Source organism: Ceratotherium simum, chromosome 28 (genome assembly GCF_057802395.1).
Source record: "Ceratotherium simum simum isolate JZ-2026a chromosome 28, ASM5780239v1, whole genome shotgun sequence".
Classification (NCBI taxonomy): Eukaryota; Metazoa; Chordata; class Mammalia; order Perissodactyla; family Rhinocerotidae; genus Ceratotherium; species Ceratotherium simum.
Window position 1 is genome coordinate 14,520,644 of NC_141927.1, and position 24,943 is coordinate 14,545,586.

At 36.5% G+C, this 24,943-nt stretch overlaps 1 protein-coding gene across 4 annotated transcripts in view; it reads left to right on the plus strand.

The window, feature by feature from the left end:
* The window catches only part of TENM3 (teneurin transmembrane protein 3), a 597,691-nt gene that overhangs the window by 448,671 nt on the left and 124,077 nt on the right, over positions 1-24,943 (plus strand). For all 4 annotated transcript variants that reach the window (XM_014786234.2, XM_004428722.3, XM_014786235.2 and 1 more), the window contains one exon: positions 17,450-17,572. In XM_014786234.2, the coding sequence (XP_014641720.1) occupies positions 17,450-17,572 (123 nt within the window). The remainder of the gene's footprint in view (positions 1-17,449; positions 17,573-24,943) is intronic.

Sequence of the window (24,943 nt, forward strand, 5' to 3'; positions counted from 1 at the left end):
GGCTTTGGGGGGAAAAATAAAATAAATAAAATCTTAAAAAAAAAAAAAAAAAAAAAAGAAATAGCCTTCAAGTCAGCTAAACTCCCGTTTCTGCCTGACATAAATATCTTATCTGTGAACTATGGCGCTGTTTTCTCTGTTTTAGGCTATCATTTCTGCAGAATGTAGCAACATCTCCTGACTAATGACAAGTGGAAAGCATAATACAATATTTACCATTTCAGTGCTACATTGCATAAATATTTAATTGGTGTTGCATATGTCATTTGCTTTTACATTAGTGGTGCTGAGAGCAGTGTGTTCCAAGAGAAATATCTACATATAGAGGATTGAGAGGAAAAGTAATTGGCATATATAAGGTTAAAAAGAAAAAAACTTGATAGATTGCTAGGAATGTTAGGAATGAATTCAGCATAAAACTTTTGAGTTCCATTGAATCTATATTCAAACAAAGAGCTCATCCTAGAATATAACAAATAAAATAAAATTCCAATGTGTATAGACTCTTCTAGTTTAGTGTTCCTACATCATCTTAGAATGTCTACAGAGTACTCACACCTTGTCCTTCTTCCTTAAAAATAAGATTCCATGGTTTCTTCTTTAGTGACTTAGTAATATAACACCAGAAAAGGAAGTGACCGTCGATCCACGCATCCATCATTAATTCGACATTAATTTATTGAATGACATTTATTTATTGAGACAATATAAAAGGTACAGCAGTGAACAAGATAACACAGTCCTTGCACTCTTAGAGATTATATCTTAGAGAATGCAAACACTGAGCACTTAATTATAATCATGATGACTATTTAAAAAGGAGAAATGTAGGTGACTGGGAGAGTACATCAAAGGCAGAACTTACTGAGTTTGAGCATTAGAGAAAGGTTTTTCTGATAAAACCAGAATAATAACTAGGATTATGTGTTTTGACAAATGCTGACATAAGGACAAATTTTATGTATTACCACATAAACCTAAATGTGGCCCAAAAAATCAATTCTCAGAAATGTTAAAATCAATATATTGTGATATAATAAAGATAAAATCTAGATACATTGGAGAAAAAAAGGTTAAGATATTCATTGGTTTTCTTTATTGAGTTAGTCTAGCTAGAAGGCTTTTTTGTAGTTAACATCTAGAAGTGGAAAGAAATGTTACTCTGGAAATTTTGGGTAACTAGATTTAAAATTGCCACAAGAATTTATAGTTGGTTTCTGTTTGTTCCTTTCCCTTAATTTTAGATAACGTACATGCATGCTTTAAGAATTTTATTTGTAGAGTATACCCTGTTAAAAGAAATGATATCTCTGGATTCTTTCCAAACATTCATGAATACTCTTAATCTATTTTGAAGAAATTTTAAAAACGTGTGTTTCTTGTATTTCAAAAGTTGTTGGGAGATTAAAAAAAACAAAGATCATGTTGCTCGGCATATGATACCCAAAGAAGTCAATGTGTCCAATTTCCATTAATGAGTTGGGCCTAAAAGTGGAAATAACATTACTTTGAGACCCTTCCATTGTGCATTTTAAGCATATATCATTCAAAGAACAATTATATTTTTTAGCTAGACCCACTTTTGTATAGTACTAAGATGTATTCTGAGAAAATATTCGGTGTTTTTAAAGATAAGAACTTCCAGTCTTTCCTCTACCCTTTAGATTTCATCACTGGTGACTTCTTCAGTTTCCAAAGAGGGAACTCATGCTCCTCTCCCGGTGGCTTTCTCCGTCTGCCAGCCTGGCACGGCCTTGGCTGGCTCTATCCTGGGATTGTCTGTTCTCCCTAATACTTTAGCCACAGGCTGATCCCTTCTGTTTCCTCCTCCACTAGTGAGCTTTTTCTCTCCTTTATCACTTTCAGTAAGCCTCCTTCTGCCCCTAAAAGAGAAGAAGCCTTTCACGTACTATCCTACATTTCCCAGGGCGATAGAAGGGTGTCCAAGGCCACCTAGAAGATTACCGTATGTGATTCTAGAGTGTGGGGCCCTTTGTTTGGAGAAAAAAATGATACAAGTGGTTTTGTATCTTGCAGATTTTTATTTGTTTTTCACAGGCATTTCCTTTTAGTTATTTCCAATATCACAGTCAATTTAATTCCATTAAACTTAGCAATTATTGAATATCCCTCCTAATCACTGAATTCACAAAGATGAGTAAGATGGAATCTTTACCACAATGATCTCATAATCTTATATGGGAAAATATAATGCGAGATTTGCAAATCACATTACAATGTATTTTTAGAATGCTGTTTACAAGTACAGACCCTCAAAGCAGTAAGATTTGAGTCTGTATCCCACCTCTGTCACTTACTAGCTATGTAATCTTGAGCAGGGTACTTAACTTCCATAAGCAAGAGTTTCCTCTTCAATGTAAACAGGATTAATCGTAGTACAGCTCGCAGGAATATTTCATAAAATAATGTGCCTGATAAAATGTAAGTGCTCAATTAATTTTAGCTGCTCTTTCTGTTGTTTACAACAACCTAGTAAATCAAATATTATTATCCACAATTTTTAGAGGGAAAAATCTTAGGCACAGAAAATCAGTGACTTGTCTAGTGTTAAAACCAATAAGTATTAAAACAGGGGCCATAACCCAGGTCTCCTTAGTTTGAGTCTAAAACTTTCCCCACTATATCATAGGGCATTGTTTCTCAGAAGATTTAAGAATTTACGGGTGGCACGTAGAAGAATAAATAAAACTGAATGACAAAAGGAGAAATTTATTCCCTCTAGAATTCTTACTTTGTTGTTATCTGATTTGTCATGAGGAAATCTCAGTAGATGTTAGCGTGTCATGACGCCTGTCTTTAACATTTCTTTCACAAATAAAGAACAATTTTGCTGGCAATAATTTCTACATAGATTTGTGTGTGTGTGTGTGTGTGTGTGTGTGTGTGTGTGAGAAAGATCGGCCCTGAGCTAACATCTGCCAATCCTCCTCTTTTTGCTGAGGAAGACTGGCCCTGGGCTAACATCCATGCCCATCTTCCTCCACTTTATATGGGACGCCGCCAGAGCATGGCTTGCCAAGTGGTACGTCGGTGCGCGCCTGGGATCCGAACCGGCGAACCCCGGGCCGCCACAGCAGAGCGCGCGCACTTAACGGCTTGTGCCACCGGGCCAGCCCCCTCTACATAGATTTTAATAACATTGTTTACAGTTTACTCCATTTATTTTTATTGTTTCCTTCTATTTGTATCAAGCCATCCTGATTTTTCCCTTAAGATAATGCTATAAAATTTCATTTTAAAATAAGTGTATTTAAATTTTTAAGTCAATAATTTCAAGTAAAAAATAATTTAAATATATAAATATAAAAATATTTATTTATAAAATAATAATACCATAGAAGGTTCACAACTGTATCATAAAAGTGATAAGCACATTAAAAAAATGTATAGGAATCACTGCTGGGGGGACTGAAAATGCTATAGATCTTGTTCATTGGGTCTTTTAATATCATTCTAGATTTTTAATCTTTTCATTACATTTGTAGTTTTAACAAGCTAACTGCATGATGTAGTTAATGAGCCTATGTGAGTTACATCAACTTTGTACCTAAAACGTAACCATATTATTTCAATCATTTCAAAGAATCCCAACTTTTACCATTATTTTCTATTTTTAGAGTGAAGATATTTTTAGATACTTTTTACTTCTTCAAAGAAATTCTTTATGATCTTAGAAAAGAATCACATCTAGAGAAGCAATGTGTGTTTATAGTGGGAAAGTGGGCCATTTATTTTTAGGAAAGGAGACCGAGACCACCAAATACAGAAGCAAGTGGACAGTGTGAACAAGTCTCCTGGGGATCAGAGGACAACTTCCTTTGTATTTTGCTTTGGAGCAAATCCACAAATGATTCATAAATATCCATTAATAAGAGTTACATTCATAAGTAAGGAAAACTGCCCTCTAAGTGAGCCCAGATTAATGGGGAGCAGCTGGAACACTGGCTTCCTAAGACCTTTTCCCACCCTGCCTGGTGAGATGAGATAGTCAGGGGAGGCTGATAGGATCTGCCAAAGTTACCATTACCTACCTGCTAGGTACCAGAAGTAGTGAAGTGGATTCCACACCACTCTGCAGCTCACATGCAGCAGAACTTTATAAGGTGAGACTGACTCAATTTTTGTTGATGAATGAATGATGAACAACAAACATACAGGAGCTAGTTGTGCCTAGATTCCTGAAGGATCATTCATTTCCTTTAAAGTTGCCCCTTGACAACCACACACACACACACACACACACACACACACACACACTCACAAATCATATTCTCTTTCTCAAATGTAACCTCTTGGAGGAGAAGTAGACTATTATGAAGGGGGTGTTTTGAAGGGGATATTTTTCTGGATTTTGCCATATTTTGATATACCAGCCTTCCTCTAAGAATCTCCATATCCCTAATCGTTGGATATTTTAATAATAATGATTAAAGTGTCTTAAAATTTCAAAGAATTGTAATGTTTAGGTCTATTCTACTACTTTTTCAAGAAGTCAGAACAAGCCAAGAAAAAATTTTTTGCTTAAGCAGCTCATTAACATACATACACAATTGTTACATAAAAGTAGAATGTAGCCCTTGAAGCTATTATGGAAGAAAGGAATCCAGATGAAAATTGAGTCAGTACAACAAGCCTTTGAATAATGAGTAGATCCATGGGGTTTCAAAGGCAGAGCTGCTAATAACTGTCACTAATGAGTCCTCTGTTACATACATTTCATGATAACAGCAAACGCAGTATTTTGGCAAGCAGGGAATAGTCTATAAATCATGTAAATGATTTCATTCTGTATTTTGAATGTTCTTGAAATAGGTCCTCTTGCCGTATTCTTTAATGTTGACGATGGTTACCTCAAAGATTCTCTAGCTTATTGATAATGACTGGCCCCTTTGGGCAGCTAATCATGATGGTGAACTCTGTTCTTTCCATTACATTGGAGAATGAATGCTTCTTTCATTCAGAAAACAGAACCTGGAAACAAGAGAAAACTAACAAAACATTAGGAAAACAGTCTGTTGTAGAAATCCTGACTTCATTCCCCTGGTGACAGAAACAATAGCTTGATTTTCATAAGCTGCTGTCAGCTTCATCATTGGCTGTTGGTGGGCAGCTGGAATTACTATTTCCTAAGCAGCATCCTTAAATGTATTACACTGAATTTGGATTTAAAGGTAGAATTTTTTAATATTAATGTATAATATAATTTATAATATTTATATTATAAAAGAATATAATCCAGATATTCTGGCAGAAACAAACCTACATAACTAAATTACTATTTAGTCTCATCAAGACATTTCGATAAGCAGTGTGATTCTACTTTCCCATTAATGACATGATGCCAAAAAAGGATAGAAAGGAAAAATACACAGCTTAGAAATATAAAATATCAGCAGCCATTCCTTACTGCCTTTCCCCCTCCCCCAAAAAAACTGTTAGTTCATAAAGCCTATGATTTCAGTATGTTATCTTATAATACTCAGAGGAACTTGCTACATTAAGTGTTAGTTCCTTTGAATATCAAAATATCCTATAGTTGGGATAATTCTCTTTTTCTCAGTGACAACTTGAGTACATATTAATATGAAAGCTTTCAAAAGAAATATTGATTTTAAAATAACCGTATTTGGGTCAGCAAGGTATAGACTGTTGAAATAATATTAGCCTTAAAAGTTAATAACAAATAATAATGGATTAGAATGTCAAAATATTGCCTAACGAATTCTGTCAACATGTATATGAACACAGCAGGAAATCCAAAACAAAAGCTAATTTATGGAAAACTATGTATTCCTAATGACAGTTTAGACCAGTAGGGGTCCAAGTTACAAACTGCAATCTTTACATGAGATGCTTTCATTTTACACTGAAAAGTTGGTCGCATTCTGGAAGCATGTATCAAATCAAATCATTGCCCTATATTTAAGAGTATTTTTCTTTTTTCTGTAAAATCTGATCATTGCACACATGCATCATGCGTATTTATGTATTCATGAAATTGAAACATAAAATGAAAAAATTTTCCTTTTGATGCTTGAGGAATCCTATGCATAAAATGATAGTTTGACCCCATGCACTTTTATTTTATTTTGAAATAAAAACAAAGGATCGACAACATTGATATTCTATTATGTTGATATCTTATTGATGCCAGATGTTTTTTCCTATGCTCAATGATTTAGCCTAAATATTTGTATTTTAACGTATATTGACATATCATGGAATATAGATCTGGAAGAGACCTTCAAGATCATCTAGTGCAAACCTTTCAAATTTTTATGTAAATGAGAAGTCTAAGCCTCAAAGAGGCCCAGTGACTTGCCAAGCTTCCACAGCTAGTTAGAGCCAGAATTGAGAGTGGGACCCAGGTCTCTTTTAATATAAACAAAAGGCTCCACGAGACGCCACAGACAATCTCTGTTGAAACTGTGCGCTTAACTATAAAAGGTCAGGTTCTGATTTTCTTTTCCAGCAGCTTCTGATAACATATTCTTAATGAATCTTTCTTAGAAAGATTATTTTGGGGAAAATGTACCATGATGGGTATGAGGTGAATTATAAGAAAGGGAAACTTTAGACCTTAGCTTGTGTAGATGAATTTCCAAGGTTTTGGAGGCTAAACAAAACTGAACTGCAGACATTTTCAGGATGATATTTTTTAAGCCTGTTTTTCTTGCCAGATTCTGGTTCTCAGATTATCCCATACTTTTTTGTCTTTGTGAGAATGTTTGTTTGATCTTGTAATATTAAACAACATTTAGCCAATAATGGCAGGCATGCTAAGAACTATACTCTAAGTTGCCAAAACCTCAGAGTGTGCTCTTCAGGGTTCTGGTGGCATAAGCTACGTTCGTTCAGGTTTTGGATGGCAAGGGTGCTTGCTTCTGTGTTCGCTTCACAACATCCCTTGTAATTTACTCCAAGGTTCTGGCAGATTGCTGGACCATGTCACCAGCTGTCGCCACCCCTCCTTCCCATCCATATTTGGCAGTATCTGAGAACACAGGCATGCCAGTAGAAATAATAGTAGCTGTGATGACAACTTCAGTGGCATGGTCTCTAGAGACAAGATCAAAATTTGGCACCTTTTCTCTCAACATGGAAGTAAAAATGGCACTGAATTTGCCACTTGGTGGTATATAATTTTCTTTAATTACACATTTTGGTTTCAAATGTTCCACATGCTGGCTTTTAAGTATCAAACCAACATATATTGGTTAAAAACAATGGCATGCCCTTTTTTCCTATGGAGAGGAACTGAAATAACTATAATACCATGGATTCCTTTCATCTCTATCAGCCTTGAAAAGAAAAGGAATGTATGCTACAATTCCTCTCACTGGAATGGTCTTTGAGCCTGAAAGAAAATTTCTTCATAAAATTTCACTGATAGATCTTTACTAGCAGATTGTCTCAAAATTATTTCAATTAATGAGGTTTTCTTCTTAACATTTACTAGGAAAGCCTACAGAAATAAACTAAGATTTTAGACTGAATACTTTTGAATTATATAAGAAATATTTTAATTTTAAACGTCTTAAAATTGGTTACAATCTAAGAATATCACAAGACAACCTAGAAGGATGTAGCTTAGAGTACACTAGTTGGCTATTAGTAACGTAGGTTGCAGTAGTGGTTGATGGCTTCACATCCATGTGAGTCACTCCTAGAGTGATATCATTATAATTTTTTTTGTCATTGACTTGCATGATAGTATAAAAAGTATGCTCATTAATTTTTTTAGATGACAAATGTCAGATATTACAACTAACTTAAAAGAGTTCTGACTGACTAGGAATCATCTTGGAGATCTGTGTTCTCCTGCTCTGAGAAAAAGGGAGGAATTATACAAGGAGCCCTCCAAGGCTTCTTCTGACTGTTAGTGGTCTCAGATTCTCTGTTAGTCACCTCTGTGTCTCAAGAACCAGTTCAGCTACAGAGATCCAGGCCCCTAAGATCAACTCTGGCAAAATATTGAAAAAGCTGAATTATATATTGAACTTTTCCCTTAACTATTCTGTCTCATTTTTCCGTAGCTAAAATCCTATACATTTATTCTCTTTCCTCCCAAACTCCTGTTTTTCTTTCCCATTGAAGTACCTATTTTTACCACCTCGCTGCAAAGATCCATTTCTCCTTCTCTTACAACTCACCACTCCTCAGACTCCCGAAAGTGAAAAATTTATTCAAATATAAGGTGAAATGTTTCAGATAAAATAATACAAAGTGCTGTGGCAGTTCAGAATAGTTGTTAATTCCAGGAAGACTTCATGAAGAAATATCATTTGAATTAGCTGTAAGGTGTTGGTGAAATTTCATCAGGCAGAGTTTGGAGGCAGCATCCCAGAAACCAGGAATTGTAGGAATAGAGGCATGGATGCAGGAAAATTAAGGGAATGATTTAAATGGTAGACAAGCAAACCTGGCCAGCTCATGGGGTCTGTGAGAGGAGGTAGTAGAAGATACATCAATGGCTACCTGTGAGCAGGAGACCATTATCAGAGATACTTTCTAGGAAGATAACTCTGGCAACAAGATGTGGATCGGAATGAATGAGAGGAAAAACTAATTAAGAGTAATGAAGGCCTCTTCCAAACTCAAATTCAGCAGATAACGCCTGAAACTGAAAGATCAGGAAGTAACATTATAAGAGTGTTATGCAGACCTATGGAGGGAAATACCAAAAGTACCAGCCCAAAGAATCAAGAATGGTTTTGTCTAAGGAGTGGCAAATTGGATGAGCAGATTGAGGACTATTTACCATAATAAGCTTTGTAAAACTGTTCATTTATAACTTGGAGAAAATAAAAACTGAATTTAAAAAATTTTAAATGAGAGCCTAGAATAGGAGAGTGGTGCTGAAAACAAAATGAATGCAATTAGGAGAGAGATTACTGGATTTAGCAATTAATGGGATGGGAATTTGGGGGAGGAAGAAAGGTTAGAGTCAGAGTTTACAGTTTTGGTGACCAGTAATGGTGGCTAACATTCTATTGAGTGTTGGCACAAATCCAAGGGCTTTGTATACATCATCTTATTTGATTTTACAGCAGACCTATAAAGTAGATACTCTTATAATTCCTATTTAATAGATGAGAAAACTGAGAATTTCAGAGGTTAAGTAATTACCCAGGGCCACACAGTTAATAATTGGTAGAACCGTGACTCAACCCACGGCCATGTGACTTCATTGTCCAGGCTAAAGTGGTATCATGAACAGAGAAAGAAACCTGGAAATCAAAGCAGTTATGAGGATACAGACAATTGATTTTGTCTTTAGTAATGTTTGAGATACTCACAGGATTCCTAGGTATGTCTAGTAGGAAAATGTAAAGTTTGAAGTGGGGGTCAGTCAGGAAAGAAGCCAGTGTTAGAGATACATATTTGAAACTTATCTGTCCACATGGAATTGAAAGTTGAAGTCATGAAAGCAGGTGAGATGAAAGATAAGGGGGGTCAAGGAAGGACTTTGGTGGATGTCTGCATTTGGGAGATACATGGAGGAAGAGTTGTATAAGTCGGGGAGGGGCTAGGTTTTAAAATGGTAAAAACAACCCTAAAAATCTCAGGGGCTGTATTAGTTATTTATTACTGCTTCACAAATTACCCAAAATTTAGTGGCTTAAAACAAGAAACATTTATTATCTCACAGTTTCTGTAGGCCATAAATCTAGGCCCAACTCAGCTAAGTGTCTCTGGCTCCAAGTCTTTAAGGTTGCAGACAAACTGTAGACTGGGGCTGCAGTCTCATCTGAAGGTTCAACTGGGGCTTGAGGAAATCTGCTTTCGTGTTCACTCACATGATTTTTGGCAGGCCTTGGTCTCTCACCACGTGGGCCTCTCCACAGTGCTGCCTCATGATCTGACAGCTGGTTTCCCCCATAGCAAGCAATTCAAAGGAGATAGAGCAACCAAAATGGAAGCTGCAGTCTTTTGTGACCTAGTCTCAGAAGTGACATTCCATCATTTCTGCCATATTGTTTCCATTATAAGCAAGTCACTAAATCAAGCCTACACTCAAGGGGAGGGAATTATACAAAGGCATGAGTACGAGGAGGCAGGGATTATTTGAGGCCATTTTAGAGGATACCTACTACAGTAGCTTAACATGATGGTTTATTTCTTGCTTAAGCTACACGTTCAATGTAGAATGGCAAGGGAGTTCTGCTCACTCAAGGACGCAACCTAACAGAATTTCCATTCTGCATGTTTCCATGATCACTGCATGGAAATGCAACCAATGACATATTGATTCTTAAAGCTTCCTCCCAGAAGTGGGGCACACTATGTCTGCCCACTTTTCATTGTCCAGAGCAGAGTCGTAGGGCTTCAAAGGAGCAGGGAAGGGTAACTCTACCCTTTCCTGAAGAACTGAACATGCCCAGAAGAACCAGAATACTTGTGAATTGCTCTTATGAATTCCGCACCAGCATTCAGTGAAGACAACTGGGAAGCAGCAGTCAGAGAGCTCGGAGAACCAAGAGAGTTATCGAAGGAGGAGTAAGTATTAAGGATGTGTGGCTAATGATGCCAAATACTGTTGAAACATACATAAGGTGAATATTGATAAGAGGCTACTAGATGTGGCCATTCAAGAGATCACCCATAACCACTGAGAGAAAGGCTCTAGTACAATAATTAGGACTATAAGTCAAAGTGAGGAGAAAATAAGGGGTATGTGCTGAAGTAGAAACAGCGGGTGGTCTCTTCTTTTGAGATATATGGCAGTAAAGGGAAGGATAGAAATTGGGTAATAATTTGAAGTAAATCAGAATTAAGAGATCTTTTAAAACCATGATTCTGTAATGGAGCATGTTATTTATACTCTCCCTCAAAGTCCTGTGTAATCTGCACATTTTGATAACATTGCTTTTTATATCTTCATCCAAATCATTAATAAACATGCTTAAGTAGAAGGACCAAACACAGAAACCTTCAGTATGCGCTCAGTCACAGCCAGATGCTGGTCGCTCAGTGCTCTATGGGTTAAGTTGTTCAATCTGTGACAGAGCCACACTTCTTCATCTTAACAAGGATTTTCTGCAGGCTGACAAGTCATAATAGTTGTGTTTTTTTTTTAATTGTGGTAAGAAATACGTGACATAAAATTTATCATCTGAACCATTTTTAAGTATACAATTCAGTAGTGTTAAGTATATTCACATTGTTGTACAACAGATCTCTAGAACTTTTTCATCTTGCAGCACTGAAACTCTGTACCCATTAAACAACAACTCTCCATTTCCCTCTACCCCTAGCCCCTGGTAGCCTCCATTCTACTTTCCTTCCCTATGAATTTGACTACTTTAGGTACCCCATATAAGTGAACTCATACAATATTTGTCCTTTCGTGACTGGCTTATTTCACTTAACATAATGTCCTCAAGGTTCATCCAGGTGATAGCATGTGACAAGATATTCTTCCTTTTTAAGACTGAATAATATTCCATTGTACATATAGACCACATTTTGTTTATCCATTCTTCCACTGACAGACATTTGGGTTGCTTCCACCTCTTGACTATTATTAATAGTACTTTTATGAATGTGGGTGTGTAAATATCTCCTCGAGACCCTGCTTTCAATTCTTTTGGGTATATACCCAGGAGTGGGATTCTGGACCGAATGATAGTTGTATTTTTAATTTTTTGAGGAACCGCCATATTGTTTTCCGTAGTGGCTGCACCATTTTGCAATCTTACCAGTAGTGCACAGGGGTTCCAATTACTGCACATCCTCACCAAGAGAAGTCATAGTGTTTTTAAACTACAAATCAATCTGGGAAGGCGACAGGCTGACAGTCATTAACAAAATATGTGAATTTGTTTATTTGTATTGCTTTCCTTTCAACAACCAAGCTGTGCAATGAAGGAAGCCTTTCCTCACTCTTCCCTTTCCTCCCACCTGATGGAGTCATTTACCATTCTTCTATACTGTCTTTACTCTGTATATGCATTTATTCTAGTTATCTTAGGAGGGCTGTAACATAGGCTGTCATAATCGTCTCACCTACAACCTTATGGGAAGGAACACCTGTGAGCCTTGTAGAGAAAAGCACCTGCAGGGAGGGTTTAGGGAAGGTGAAAACATATATCCTTTAGCTAGGCTATGTGTTAGATGGACTACTTTTAAATAAATTTTTAAATTTAAGTATAATACACATTTAGAAAAGTATACAGATCATAAGTGGACACACCAGTGGAACTACCTTCCACATAGAAAAACAGAATATTACCAGCACTCCAGAAGGCCCCTTTGGATTCTCCCAGTCATCACCTGCCCCCTTCTCCCTAGAGGTAATCACTCTGGTGACTTTTGTTCCTACCAATTGATTTTACCTGCTTTTGAACTTTATACACATCCACTTAGAAAGTATTCATGTTTTTTGTGATTAGATTCTCTTGCTCAATATTATGCTCGTGAGATTTCTCCATACTGTTGCATCTGGTAGTGGTTCATTCATTTACATTGCTGTATAGAATTCCATGGTATGACTGTACTATAATTTGCTTATCTGTTTTACTGCTGGCAGACATCTGGGTTGTTTCCAGTTTGGGGCTATGACAAATAATGCTTCTGTAAACATTCTTGTTCATGCCTTTTGGTGCTATGTGTATACGTATTTCTACTAGATATGTAGGCAGACTTTTGTAGACCAACTGGGGACTACACCACCATTTCTAAGATTTCCAATTCCAAACAAGCTACTTAAAAATGATCTTGCAAAACACAACCGTTTATAGTTGGTACACATCTTGTATTTAGAAGCCAGTTTTAACAAATGGACAAATTTGGTGGACAAAAGAGATAAATTAACAATTTATGCTGTAATTTTTAAAATGTCTTAATGTGAATGCTCAGTTTTAATTCAGAACAAATGAGATAAATAGGAAAACAGCACAGTGTAGGAAAAGGAATCCTGAAATAGGGTCAGGACATCTGGTATCATGAGTCCTCTTTATACACTAACTTTTTAAAAGACATTGGGTAAGTCACGGACCCTCTCTGCCTTTGTGTCATCTTAAACAACAGGGATAATGATCCCTGTCACACACTACATTATTAGAAGATAATAGACATCAAGGTATTTTAAAATGTGAAAAACACGCTGAACAGACATATGATATTATTGCTTTCATCCACAAATTCCATTCTTCCTTGGATAACATTTTGGATATGAATCCAGCCCCCCTTCATTAACATCACCTAGAAATACGTGGAAATGACAATATAAAACTATGAAACGTGAGATCAGAGACAAAATTTTTTAAAGATTAAATCTGCATAAATACTATTTGTATAACTTTGAAATATACAAGTATAGTGTTTACTTATGTAATTTTCCTTTTTTTCCCTTTTTTTTTGGTGAGAAAGATTGGCCCTGACCTAATATCTGTGCCAATCTTCCTCTATTTTGTGTATGGGATGCCGCCACAGCATGGCTTGATGAGCAGTGTGTAGGTCCACGCCCGGGATCCTAACCCATGAACCCTGGCCTGCCAAAGTGGAGCACGTGAACTTAACCACTGTGCCACTGGGCCGGCTCCCAGTTACATAATTTTTACATTGTTGTTTTTTCAGACTCTTGGAGTTCACCAGTCTCTTCTTGATTTCATCACCATCATATTACTATAAAAATTTCTTTTAAGACAATGTAGCTTAGTGGGAAAGCACTTGCCTGGAAGAACAGTGCCTGAACACACAAATATTATCTGTTAATATCTTTGCCCACCCTCCATCCCCAGATGCTGTTTCTGCCTTCAGTTTCCTAGATCTAGTAGAGAAGCACGATCTATACAGCCTGTGGCCCTCACAGGAGTTACATTTCACTTCCTTCTGAGTGGATTTTCACACTCCACTGCCATCTGGTAGAAGAGAGAGAGGTGTCGTGATATGCCCTTTGTTATCAGAAGGTCTGGGTGTAAGGTCAAGGTCCCCTGCTTACTGCTGGGAACCTTAAACTCTCAAAAAGCCTCAGATTTAAAATGAAAGAAATATATAGTAATCGTAACTATTCACTGGAGTCTTTGTGAAGATTAAATGAGATAATACAGGTGCAGCAATAGCACAGGACTTGACACATACTAAGTGTTCAATGAACTTTATTTTTTAAAAATATTGCATCACAATGTTCTAACACCAGCGCAAAGAACGCCGTCTATGGCTGAGAGAATGCCTGGTATTGCTGCCAGCCTATATACCTCCTTATCTAGCCCAGCTGCCCAGAGGGGTGAGGGGCTCTAAAGAGCACAGAGCGCCCAGCCACGTCTTGACACTCTTCCCACACCCTCCATTAGGTCCACTGTACCCTTCATGAGTAGTGGCGGCAGATGCGTTCCCAGGCGTTCAGATCTGCTTTCCAGCTCAGGCGTTGAAGAACCGGGCTCGCCCTTCTTTATTTACAAATGTATTTTATTTCACTAATATTCCCTTTATTTGTCTGCCAAGACATTCCTTGTAGTTGTATTATACCAGTGCTCGATAATTTCTGTAGCATTCTTGACTTGTTGCTGCCTCTCTCTCTGTCTCTCTTTGTCTCTCTCTCTCTCTCTCTGTCTCTCCGTCTCTTTCTCATTAACTTTGGCGTCAATCTCACTAACACTCTGTATTTATGTAAAAATGTTAAGTTACACATAATGAGTATTAAGAGCTTCACTAAATACCAAACACCAACGTTTTCAAAGTACATCATGTCCTAAGACCAAACAACTTGTTGGTCTGCTTTCAATGCAGTGTTAAACAAGATATAATATTATTGGGTATGGTTCTCATTACACAAGCATCTTAAGTAAACTGGAATATCATTTTATTGAGATTTTTTATAATAAAAAATATATGTAATAGAGCTATTGCCTATCTGGCAAAAAATAAAACAGCTCTCCAAACACAAACATAACATTACTTTTTAACATTTGACATCTGTGCGCAGTCCCATGGATTTTCTCTCCTCTTCAAAGTCTATTAAAACCAATAGTATGAGCAAATCTATCATTCAGGAAGACTTTTTATGTTACATAAAAGCTCTCAATGATGATAAATTATTTTGTGTTGGAACTCTGACCCTTTTGGAACATTTATCGTTGCTGTGCCAAAGTATGTCTGTCAAGCCTTTTACTGTGTGCAGAACTAGCTCCCGTTATTTTATTCAAAAATTGCTAAAATATCTGAAACCTTGAAAAATGTATGAAGTGGTAAATGTTTGGAAAGCTGCTGACATTTTTCCACTCAAACACTACGTAATTTAATGCCAATGACATATGAAGTTATACCTCTTTGCAAGTTGACAATTTGTAAATTCGAGAATTCTATGACCTATATCTTAATCCTTGAAAAGTCAAAGTTTAAAAGGAATTGCTGGCAGACTATAATTTAAGCAGGAAGTATGAGTATTTGTTACAAATATACAAGGTAGATGTGGCTATGTTTGTATCCATGTTTGGTATATTTCTTACTATAGCATGATTTTATAACAAACCATGTTGTTAACAAAAGAATGTGAGGCTCGTACTAGAATGTCCCCAAACTGTTGAATCTTTAAAAAAAATTCAATCAACTGTATATAGTACTAGTGGACTTCCACTCAACTACTTTTCATATAGCATTACACTAAGGCAGTCAGTTAATTAATTCTTAATAATATAACACTCCATTCTTAGCCATTTATGTATTTGTTTTATATTTATTAACTTTTCTTTTAAATTGTTATATTTTTATCTGTAACAGTGTTTTCTTAGATTTTAAAACCTCAGAAGATAGAATTCATTTATTTGACAGATATTTATTGAGACCTGCTAGGTATTGGGCACTGTATTAGGCAAATGAGTTACAAGAGTGAACTAGACAGTCTTGGGAGAGATGGTTAGCCCAGTCAGGGAAGGCTTCCCCAAGAAGTCGATAGCTGCCATCTGAGTGATGAGTAGGTATTTTACAGTGGGTGGAGAGCACTGCAGACGGAAGGGACTGTTTCTTGAGAGATACCATGGTCTGGTCAGGTAACTCCACATATTTCAGTAAGGTGGAGTACAGAATAAATAAATGAAATACCCATATACTAGGAGCTGTCCTGCTGTGTGCCAGCTATCCTTCACATATAGTATCTAGAAAGTTCACATCCATTAAGTAAGGTAGGTCTAACCAGCCTCATTTTCTAAGTAAACCCAATGTTTAACAATGTTACATCATTTGTCCAAGGTAATCCTAGATTGAGGATTGAACAGAATCTAACCACATCTCAAGTCCCTGCTTTTTTACACTGCACCAATTTAATTTTGTTACTACATATATTGGATATTTAATAAAGGCTTTTTGATAGTGATAGTTATCACACTGTCTCTAACAGTGTTTTTTAAACACACGTCTTTCTCCACTTCTCTAGTAAATTCCAATATGTATAGTGAGTAAATAATATCAATGTCAAAAAGTTCTCTTTTGTGATATGGTAATATGACCATCTTTGGATTTCTCTATGGATATTTATCCTTCTTAGGGATTAATTCCTAAACTACATTTTGGGGACACAAAGGAAAGTTCAGTAAGTGTTAATAGTTAATATGACAGTGATTATTCTTCTAAATACTGTAAATAAATTAAGAAAAATAATAATATATAAAAATTTTAAATTACATTTATAAATTTATAACTGTGTAGTCTTTTAGTTATCTGTTTTCTAGAATAGAAAATAATATTTTGAATAAAGAATATTTTAAATATTCTAAATATTTTAAATAAAGAAAATTAGTAAACACATTTACAAAATTTTTACAAATTAACAAGATTCTCATGCCCACATCAGAAACTCTACATGAAATTACTTGACACACACGCGTGTTGCTTTAGCTGTGTCATTGCTGAATTGAATGTCATAAATTCAAAGCTAACTCATATTAAATTTAGAATATTCAAATATTATTATACTTTGTGCCTTTGAATCCATTCTGATCATTTCGTATGCCAACAAATTCATCTGTGAGACCAGTTTTTACTTTTTACCTTAATCCAAATGAACAGTATCATGTCTGTTAAGAACCTGTAGATGTCACGACAAGTATTACACATGTGCAAGTGGCCTGTGGTCAGGTGAGTTTGGCAAATGCTGCCATAGAGCCTTCTACTGCTAACTTAAATGATGGTGAAGAGTGGGACTGGAACAGCAGAGCACATAATGATTCATTCCCAAGAGTTTCCTGGTACCAATTAACTGAGTAATGTCAAATCATTAAAATGCCGCCATATTGTACTGCATTGCTACCTACATTGCATTTGTATGAGAAACTATTTGTTTTCTAATTTTTATTATGCAGTTATCCTTGGTATTTCAGAACAATGGAAATTTTTACCTTACATGTGACACTCGTTATAAACATGTTTACCATTTGCTATTGTAGCTAGAAGCAGCCGACCTTTAAACAACTTGTGTTCTTTACCCCAGCGATGCATCTGTTTGGCCTCAACTGGCAGTTGCAACAGACTGAAAATGACACGTTTGAGAATGGAAAAGTGAATTCTGATACCATGCCAACCAACACTGTGTCATTACCTTCCGGCGACAATGGTAAGAGAAAGAATTAGGTCTTGTGTTTTTCTTTTAACATATCTTTTCCATACATTTATTTTTACCCATGTTACGTCCAGTTTTATATGGGAGAGGGAAAAAGCTTGGAATTACAGATGTCATCTTTTAATGAGTGGTTTTTATTAAATATCTTGAAGGATTGATAATTCACATTTTCATTATAGGAATAATACCTCCTGATGTGATAGCTAGGTTGCCTTTCCCTCCTGCAAGTGTGTATTTGTTTTATTTTTAGTTTGTAAATAGATTATAATTCAGTGCATCATCTCTTATATTACCTTGGGTCTATTAAGCTTTCTTCATTCAACTAGTATGTGGAATTGGAATACTACGTTAATGTTGTTATAAAACCCTTTAAATACAAAACACATAAAAGGATTATAATTTATTGACTTTTCTTCTGGTTGCCTATTCTCTAAACCTTCAAAAGTTTGTGCTTTGGGCTAACAGCCTTTCAAATCACTTGGCTCTGAATTAAAAATGGAATTTAAGAGGTTAGAGAAGGACGTATTTCAGTTTTCCAATATAAACACCCAGAAAAATATGTACACGCATATGTGTATTATATATACCTATTATTTTTATGCATGTGTGTGCATGTATACATGTCTTGGCATTTGGCATCCTCTGACTTTTTGCAAAATGTCCTAATACTTTATATCTCAAAGCAACTAGATCATGATAAATGTATCATTTGTCTTTAAGCTTTTCCCTAGTTTTTCTTCTGCTTTGTTTCTTCTTATCTAGTGTATTTGTATTCTGTTTTGGCATTGACTGTGTTCATCGTCAGGTGGCTAGTTTCTTTGCATGACTAAGAAGAAGCATTATATATTTGTATATAATATATTTATTTATATTTGTATCTATGCTCCTATTTTGCATTACCCATTGACTGTGACTAATGCTTTTACCATTTTTGTTGTTGTTCTTTTCTTTCCCATCTTCTGTTTTATTTTAACAATACTACTTTATGACACTTCTCTTCCTTCTTAGGGAGGCTGAGGAATTTTGTAAGACATTAGATTTTTGGGGCCGGCCTGGTGGCATAATGGTTAAGTTCGCACAGCCCGGGATTCACGGGTTTGGATCCCAGGTGTGGACCTACACACTGCTCATCAAGGCATGTTGTGGCAGCGTCCGGTGTCCAAAGTAGAGGAGGATTGGCACAGATGTTAGCTCAGCAACAATCCTCCTCACCAAAAAAAAAAAGATATTAGATTTTCATAGTAATAATAAATATCTCCACCCCCACCCCTGTATGGAGCCTTTTGATACAAAGTCCTGCATGTTCCAAAAAACTATAAGCTGGTGACTGATGGCAGTGACAGTGGAAGTCACTGCACAGTAGATTAAAGAGGAGTGAAGAAGAGCTTTCCTAATTAAAACTTGTGGTGGGAAATTTCAATTAAGTAAAATATAATTACTTTAAACAATGGTTTAATTTTTTATACACTGATAACATATGTATGAACAGATCAAGTAACTATACAGAAATCAAGAGTATTTATTTCTCGTTTATATAGATTGAAATTTAGACTGTCTCTTAAAGTGGATGGTTCCTGTGAAAATGGTCAAATGGCATTTATTAACCACACATGTAGGGAACATATTTTCAGACTGAAGAAATTATAGGAAAGAGAAAAATGCTTATTGTAGACATTTTGTTTATTTTACAACATCTGAACCTCTTATTATGATTAAAATGAAAATCGAGTGTGGCTAATTAGTTTCACAGCACTTGAAAAGCATGACACTGAGAAAGCTACGGAGTCAGGGATGCTCCCCTAGCCTTGGTGCTGGTTCCTGGTATTTTGCCAGAGAATACGTCTGCTCAAATCAGCATTCCTCGGCTCACACGGGTCTATATTCAAATCCTAGCTTCTTCACCTATTTACTTTGTAACCTTGGTCTGCATGCTTAGTAGTTCAGATCTGCAAGAAAATTTTAGGACGACTCTGGAATAGACTGTCTAGGATCATATCAGCCCCAGACATTTGGAAGAAGTCATATAAATATAGCTTCAGAAATCTCTATGGAGCTGGAGTCCTCTAAAGCGGTGAGGAACTATTGACCATGACAGTGAGAAATACGCACTACATCAAAACCCACATCCACATACACAGATATCTCTGAAATATGTTTTCCAAAATAATAACAATCCTCATTTTGTGAAACGCACCCTGGTATTTTCTATTCTATTTTATTGTGTTTCCCATTTATAACAAATGCTGGTTGAAATTCACTCAAGTAATTTCACAATTTACAAAGGATTGTGGTCCACAGTTTCAAAAACACTGCTCTGAAAGTCTCCTTCTCTAAGAGGGACTGAAGTTCCCCCGTGTTCTTCATCCACCGTGAATGCGCTGAGTTCTGTTGATGTGTGCCTGTAGAGGAACTGTGTGTACATGTGAGTAAGGTGCCTTCTTCCTAGCCTCCCATGTGAGGAATAGATAACAAATGAGCTGGGTACTCTGGAGAAGAACTGATCCTCCCCTGCCAACTGGACTAGGGGATTTGTAGGAATTTCTCTTTATGGAAAGGAGGCTATCTCTGGGCTCAGAACTTGTCCAAAGTGTGACCTAAACCATAGTCACTTATTGTCTTCTTGATTATTTCTCAAATAACCCAAAAAACCCTAAATTGTAAGGAATTCTTATTTTCATTTTTCCAAGTAAATTTTCTTGTTATATATCTCTTAAATATTTATATACCTGGAGTGCAGGGGGCAAGAGGGGACTCTAGTTGCAAGAAGGGAGGTACCTTAAAAACACTGCTTTTAAACCTCTGTGATGAACCTCAGTATTCATGCACCATCACCCCCTACTTAGGTTTTATAAACTGCCCAGAGAAGCAGATCACATCATCTCTTTAGAAATTCTAGGAGATTATAGCCCTTAAGAAAGCCTTAGAATTCTGAACGAAGCTCACTAGGAGAATTTACCATGCTAAGCATAATGAGAAAATTACTTCACGGCTTCTAAATGCAATACTCTTAATTATGCAGTCATATTTTATTCTCATTTTATAAATATAATTCTAAGGAGTAGTCATGATGCTAAGGGTTCAGTAAACTCTCTGCTTGCTTTTAAGTTAATACTGAATCAAAGCTTCTAAATGGTATTTAGTATTTAAAAGAAGAATTTCTATTATGTGCCGTGATCCTTCACTGATTATTCCTGAGACCTTCTTTGACTACAAATTTTAGAGATGAGATGTCAGAAGTGTGGGGTCTCAGGCAAAACTGATGGAAGTGGACAACGTGAATAAAAAGGTAAGAAGGAAGTTTTTAGCTCAAACACCAGTCTTTTTCCAGAAACTAAAATTATTCCCCTGGACCAAGGAATTCATTTAGCCTAATGTACTGGAAAGAATCACACAGGCCTATATTCAAATCCTAGCTCTTTCATTTATTTACTCTGTAACTTTGAACAAGTTACTTAACCTCTTTGAGCCTCAATTTCTTCACATGTAAAGAGGGAATAATAATTCCCATCTCTTGGCTCACCAGCTTCAACAGTCTGACTATATTTCCCTTGCAAACTTGCTCCCCTTCACTTCTCAACAGTTATTTCAAATCTTCCTTCTGTACTCAAAGCTCCAGTCCATCAGCTCTCTCAGCAGATGACCTATTGAACAAAAAAATAGAAGCCCTCTCTTAATTTCCTGTAAGCAAATCTCCATTCCTGTGTGTATCTGGACCTGTCCTTTCACCCTTTTCTCACTATATTCAAGGCTAATTTTTGCATGAGGACTCTTGATCCCATTCTGTATCTTCAAAATTTCCCCACTCTACTGGTACTTTCCAGTCAACATTTGAACATTCCAAAATCTCTCACAGCTTTAAAAAAAAAAAATCCTGAGTCTACCTCCTACTCCAGTCCCACCCTATCTTTCTCTTCTCCCCTTACAGCCAGCCTTCTTGAACGTAGCGTATATATTCACTATATTCATTTCTTTACCGTCCACTTGCTCCTGTTACCCCATCCAGCCTCTGCGGTGCTCCTTTCTCGTGACCGTCCTCCACCATCACCACTCACTGAAACCCAGGTCTTCCAGAGTTAGCAGTTGCTCTGTCAGTAACATCAATTAATACTTGTCAATCTCTATTATATTTGGGTTCTTGGTAGCATTTAATAGGTAACCTATCTCTCCTAACTGAAATATTCTTTTCCCTTAGCTTCTGTGATAGCACATACGCCTGGGCTTTCCTCCTGACTTTTTGGCAGTGACTTAGTTTATTTAGTTAACTCGTCTTCCTCTACCTGATCTCTAAACATTGCTGTTACTCAGGACTCTGCTCTTTTCAGAATATAATCTCTCTGGGTTCTCTCATCCACTCTCCTGACTTCAGTTACATTCTCTGTGCTGTGTGTTACGTTACGTTCTGTGTGCTCCCAAATCAATAAATGCAGCCTACATCTCTCTCTTTGAGCTCTAGACATCAACTACATAAACTCTATCTAAGTATCTTTGGAATATCTCCACTTGGGTGTCTTCCAAGCACCTCAAACTCCACATGTCTAAAACTAAACCCATCAAGTACTTTGGTTATCTATTACTGCATAACAAGCCACATCAAAACTCAGTGGCTTAAAAGAACAATTTGTTATTATCTTTCATGGTTCTGTGGCTTGACTGGGCAATTTTTGTGTTTGGTTGGGTCTCCCATGCAATTACTTTCAGATGTCAGCTGGCTCTATTTGAAAGCTCCACTGAGCTGGAAGGCTAAGGTAGCTCACTCACATGGCTGGCAGTTGGTGCTATTTGTTGGCTGGAACTCCACTGTTGAGTTGTTGACTGGAGCATCTACATATGGCCTTCCCTGTGGCTTGGGCTTCTCAGAGCATGGCAGCTGATTCTGCAGAGGATTGTCCCAAGAGGGAGCGTTCCAGGAGTCCCAGACAGAAGTCACAAGGCTTCTAATGACCTAGGACATTGGACATTCCAGGATGTCACTTCCATCACATCCTGTTGGTCAAGAAAGTCAGTAAGATCAGCTCAGATTCATGGGAAGCAGAATTAAACTCCCCCTCTTGACTGGGGAAATGGCGGGAACACATTGCATAAGGGCGTGTGGGATGGAAGATGTTGAGGCCGTCTTTGGAAAACACAATTGGCATATCATCTTTCTTTCCAAATTTGCCTTCTTTCTGGGCTTTTTATATCAGGAAATGGTGTCATCATTCACATAGCTACCTGGCCCAGAAGTTTGGGAGTCAAGCCTGACTTCTTCTACTCTCTCACCTGCCATATTCAATCAGTCACCAAGTCCTATCAGTTCTAACTCCAAAATATCTCTTGGATCCCATCATCTCTCACTTGGATTATAGAAGCCACCTTCTATCTAGGATATATGTTTCTCGTATTCCTCATTCATTCTTCAAACACAAATTTGAGATACCAATACCCTGTCTGAACCTCTTCAGTGACCTAGATTCTGGTCACATACCTTTAAATGACTTACAAGCCTCTCCACAATCTGGCTGTCCATCACACCATAATATAATATAGAAACAATGTAACAAAGAGATAAAGAGTGTAGGCTCTTGAGCCAAAGCACCTGGTTTCATATCCTAGTGCTGATCATTAATGCCTTTGTTGCTTGGAACAATGTATATGGCTTCTTTGTGCTTAAGTTTTCTCATCAATTGGAATGGTCTTGAGTATTCAATGTAAATACTTAAAAATGGTGTATAGTACCAAATAAGTGCTTGAAAAATGTTAGTTGTTATCGCTATTACCATTTAATGTATGTCTTCTTTGCTAGAGTGTAAGGCACAGATCATATTTATTTTTCCACTGCTCTGTCCCAAGCTTTCAGCACAGTAATAGATGCTCAATAAGTATTTGTCAAATGAGTGAATGAAAATAGTTTGACTAAATGACAGAGTATATAAAGGGGCCAACACAGTGCCTGGCATAAAGTATACACAAAGCGAATGTTGGTGCATTACAGTGATTGAGAATTGAAGTTCTGCCACTTACTGAGTGGCTTTAAGCAAATTACCTCTCTAACCTCCTGTTTCTTCATGGGGTAGTAGTGAGGTTCAAATCAGATAATGCATGTAGGGTGCCAAGCAGTGACTGGAACATGATAAGTATTTGACGCATGTCAGTAATTATTTGTTCACTCTTTTTTCTGCAATTCAAGATTATGTACTTGTAATTTGTAGCAAAATTCTTAAGAAGATAGATCCTTAAATCAGCATCAATAATACTCTCTAAGGCTTCGTATGACCTAGGACATTGGACATTCCAGCATGTCGTATCCATCACATCCTGTTCAATAACCTTCCTGTGAATGCATCGTATTAATTCAGTCTACATTAATTTATTGAGCATATATTATGTGCCATGCACAGAGCAAGGTTCTGAGAACATAGCAGTGAAAAAAAAGACAGTCACAGTTGTTCCCAGAGCGTGTGAACTGCTCCGCAAAACAGGAATCAAGCAAGCAATTACAATGAATGAGAAAATGCACAATAGGGAAAAGTAGCAGTTACCATGGCCGGACATTTCAACACTAGCTTTATTTGAAAGGAGCAAAAAGACACATGCCAAAATTTCGCATAGATAATATAGGATATAAGACTAAATGAAAGTTCATGAATTTTGGTTAATATAACTCTGGCGAATGACTCTTCCAATCAAAAAACAAACATTTCTTTTGTACAAACTTTCAGTTATAAAATAACTCATGGGATGTAACGTACAGCATGGTGACCATAGTTAATAATACTGTATTGTATATTTGCAAGTTGCTAAGAGAGTAGATCTTAAAAGTTCATCACAAGAAAATAAAATATGTAACTGTGTGAGGTGATGGATGTTAACTATATTGTAGTAATCATTTTGCAATATATACAAATATTTAATCATTATGTTGTACATCTGAAACTAATATAATGTTTTATGTCAGTTATATCTGAACAAGAAAATAAACTCCTTTTGTATGAGTACAAATGGAAAAACTACATGTGTATGTATATATACATATATATGATTCATCCTGTTTAAACAATAATTCAGATTGCTTTTAAATTTTACGTTATTGTCCATCATGTATGAATTTTCTCAAATACTAGACAATTTAAGAGACTTAGATAAAGATTGCCTGTGAATTGAAGAAATGCGACTAACAGGATTACAAGATCATTGAGTTTTATTCAATATTGTTTACAGTATTTGTGTTGTTGCAATGTATAATAGTTCCTTAATTAGGTGCTACATTGATTTTGTCCATTAAACCATGTTTGCAAGATAGTCATGTTTTAATTCACTTAGCTTGTGATGTAACACTGTATCTATAATGCTAAGTTACGGAGTGTGGTTGTTTATAAAAAGATATGT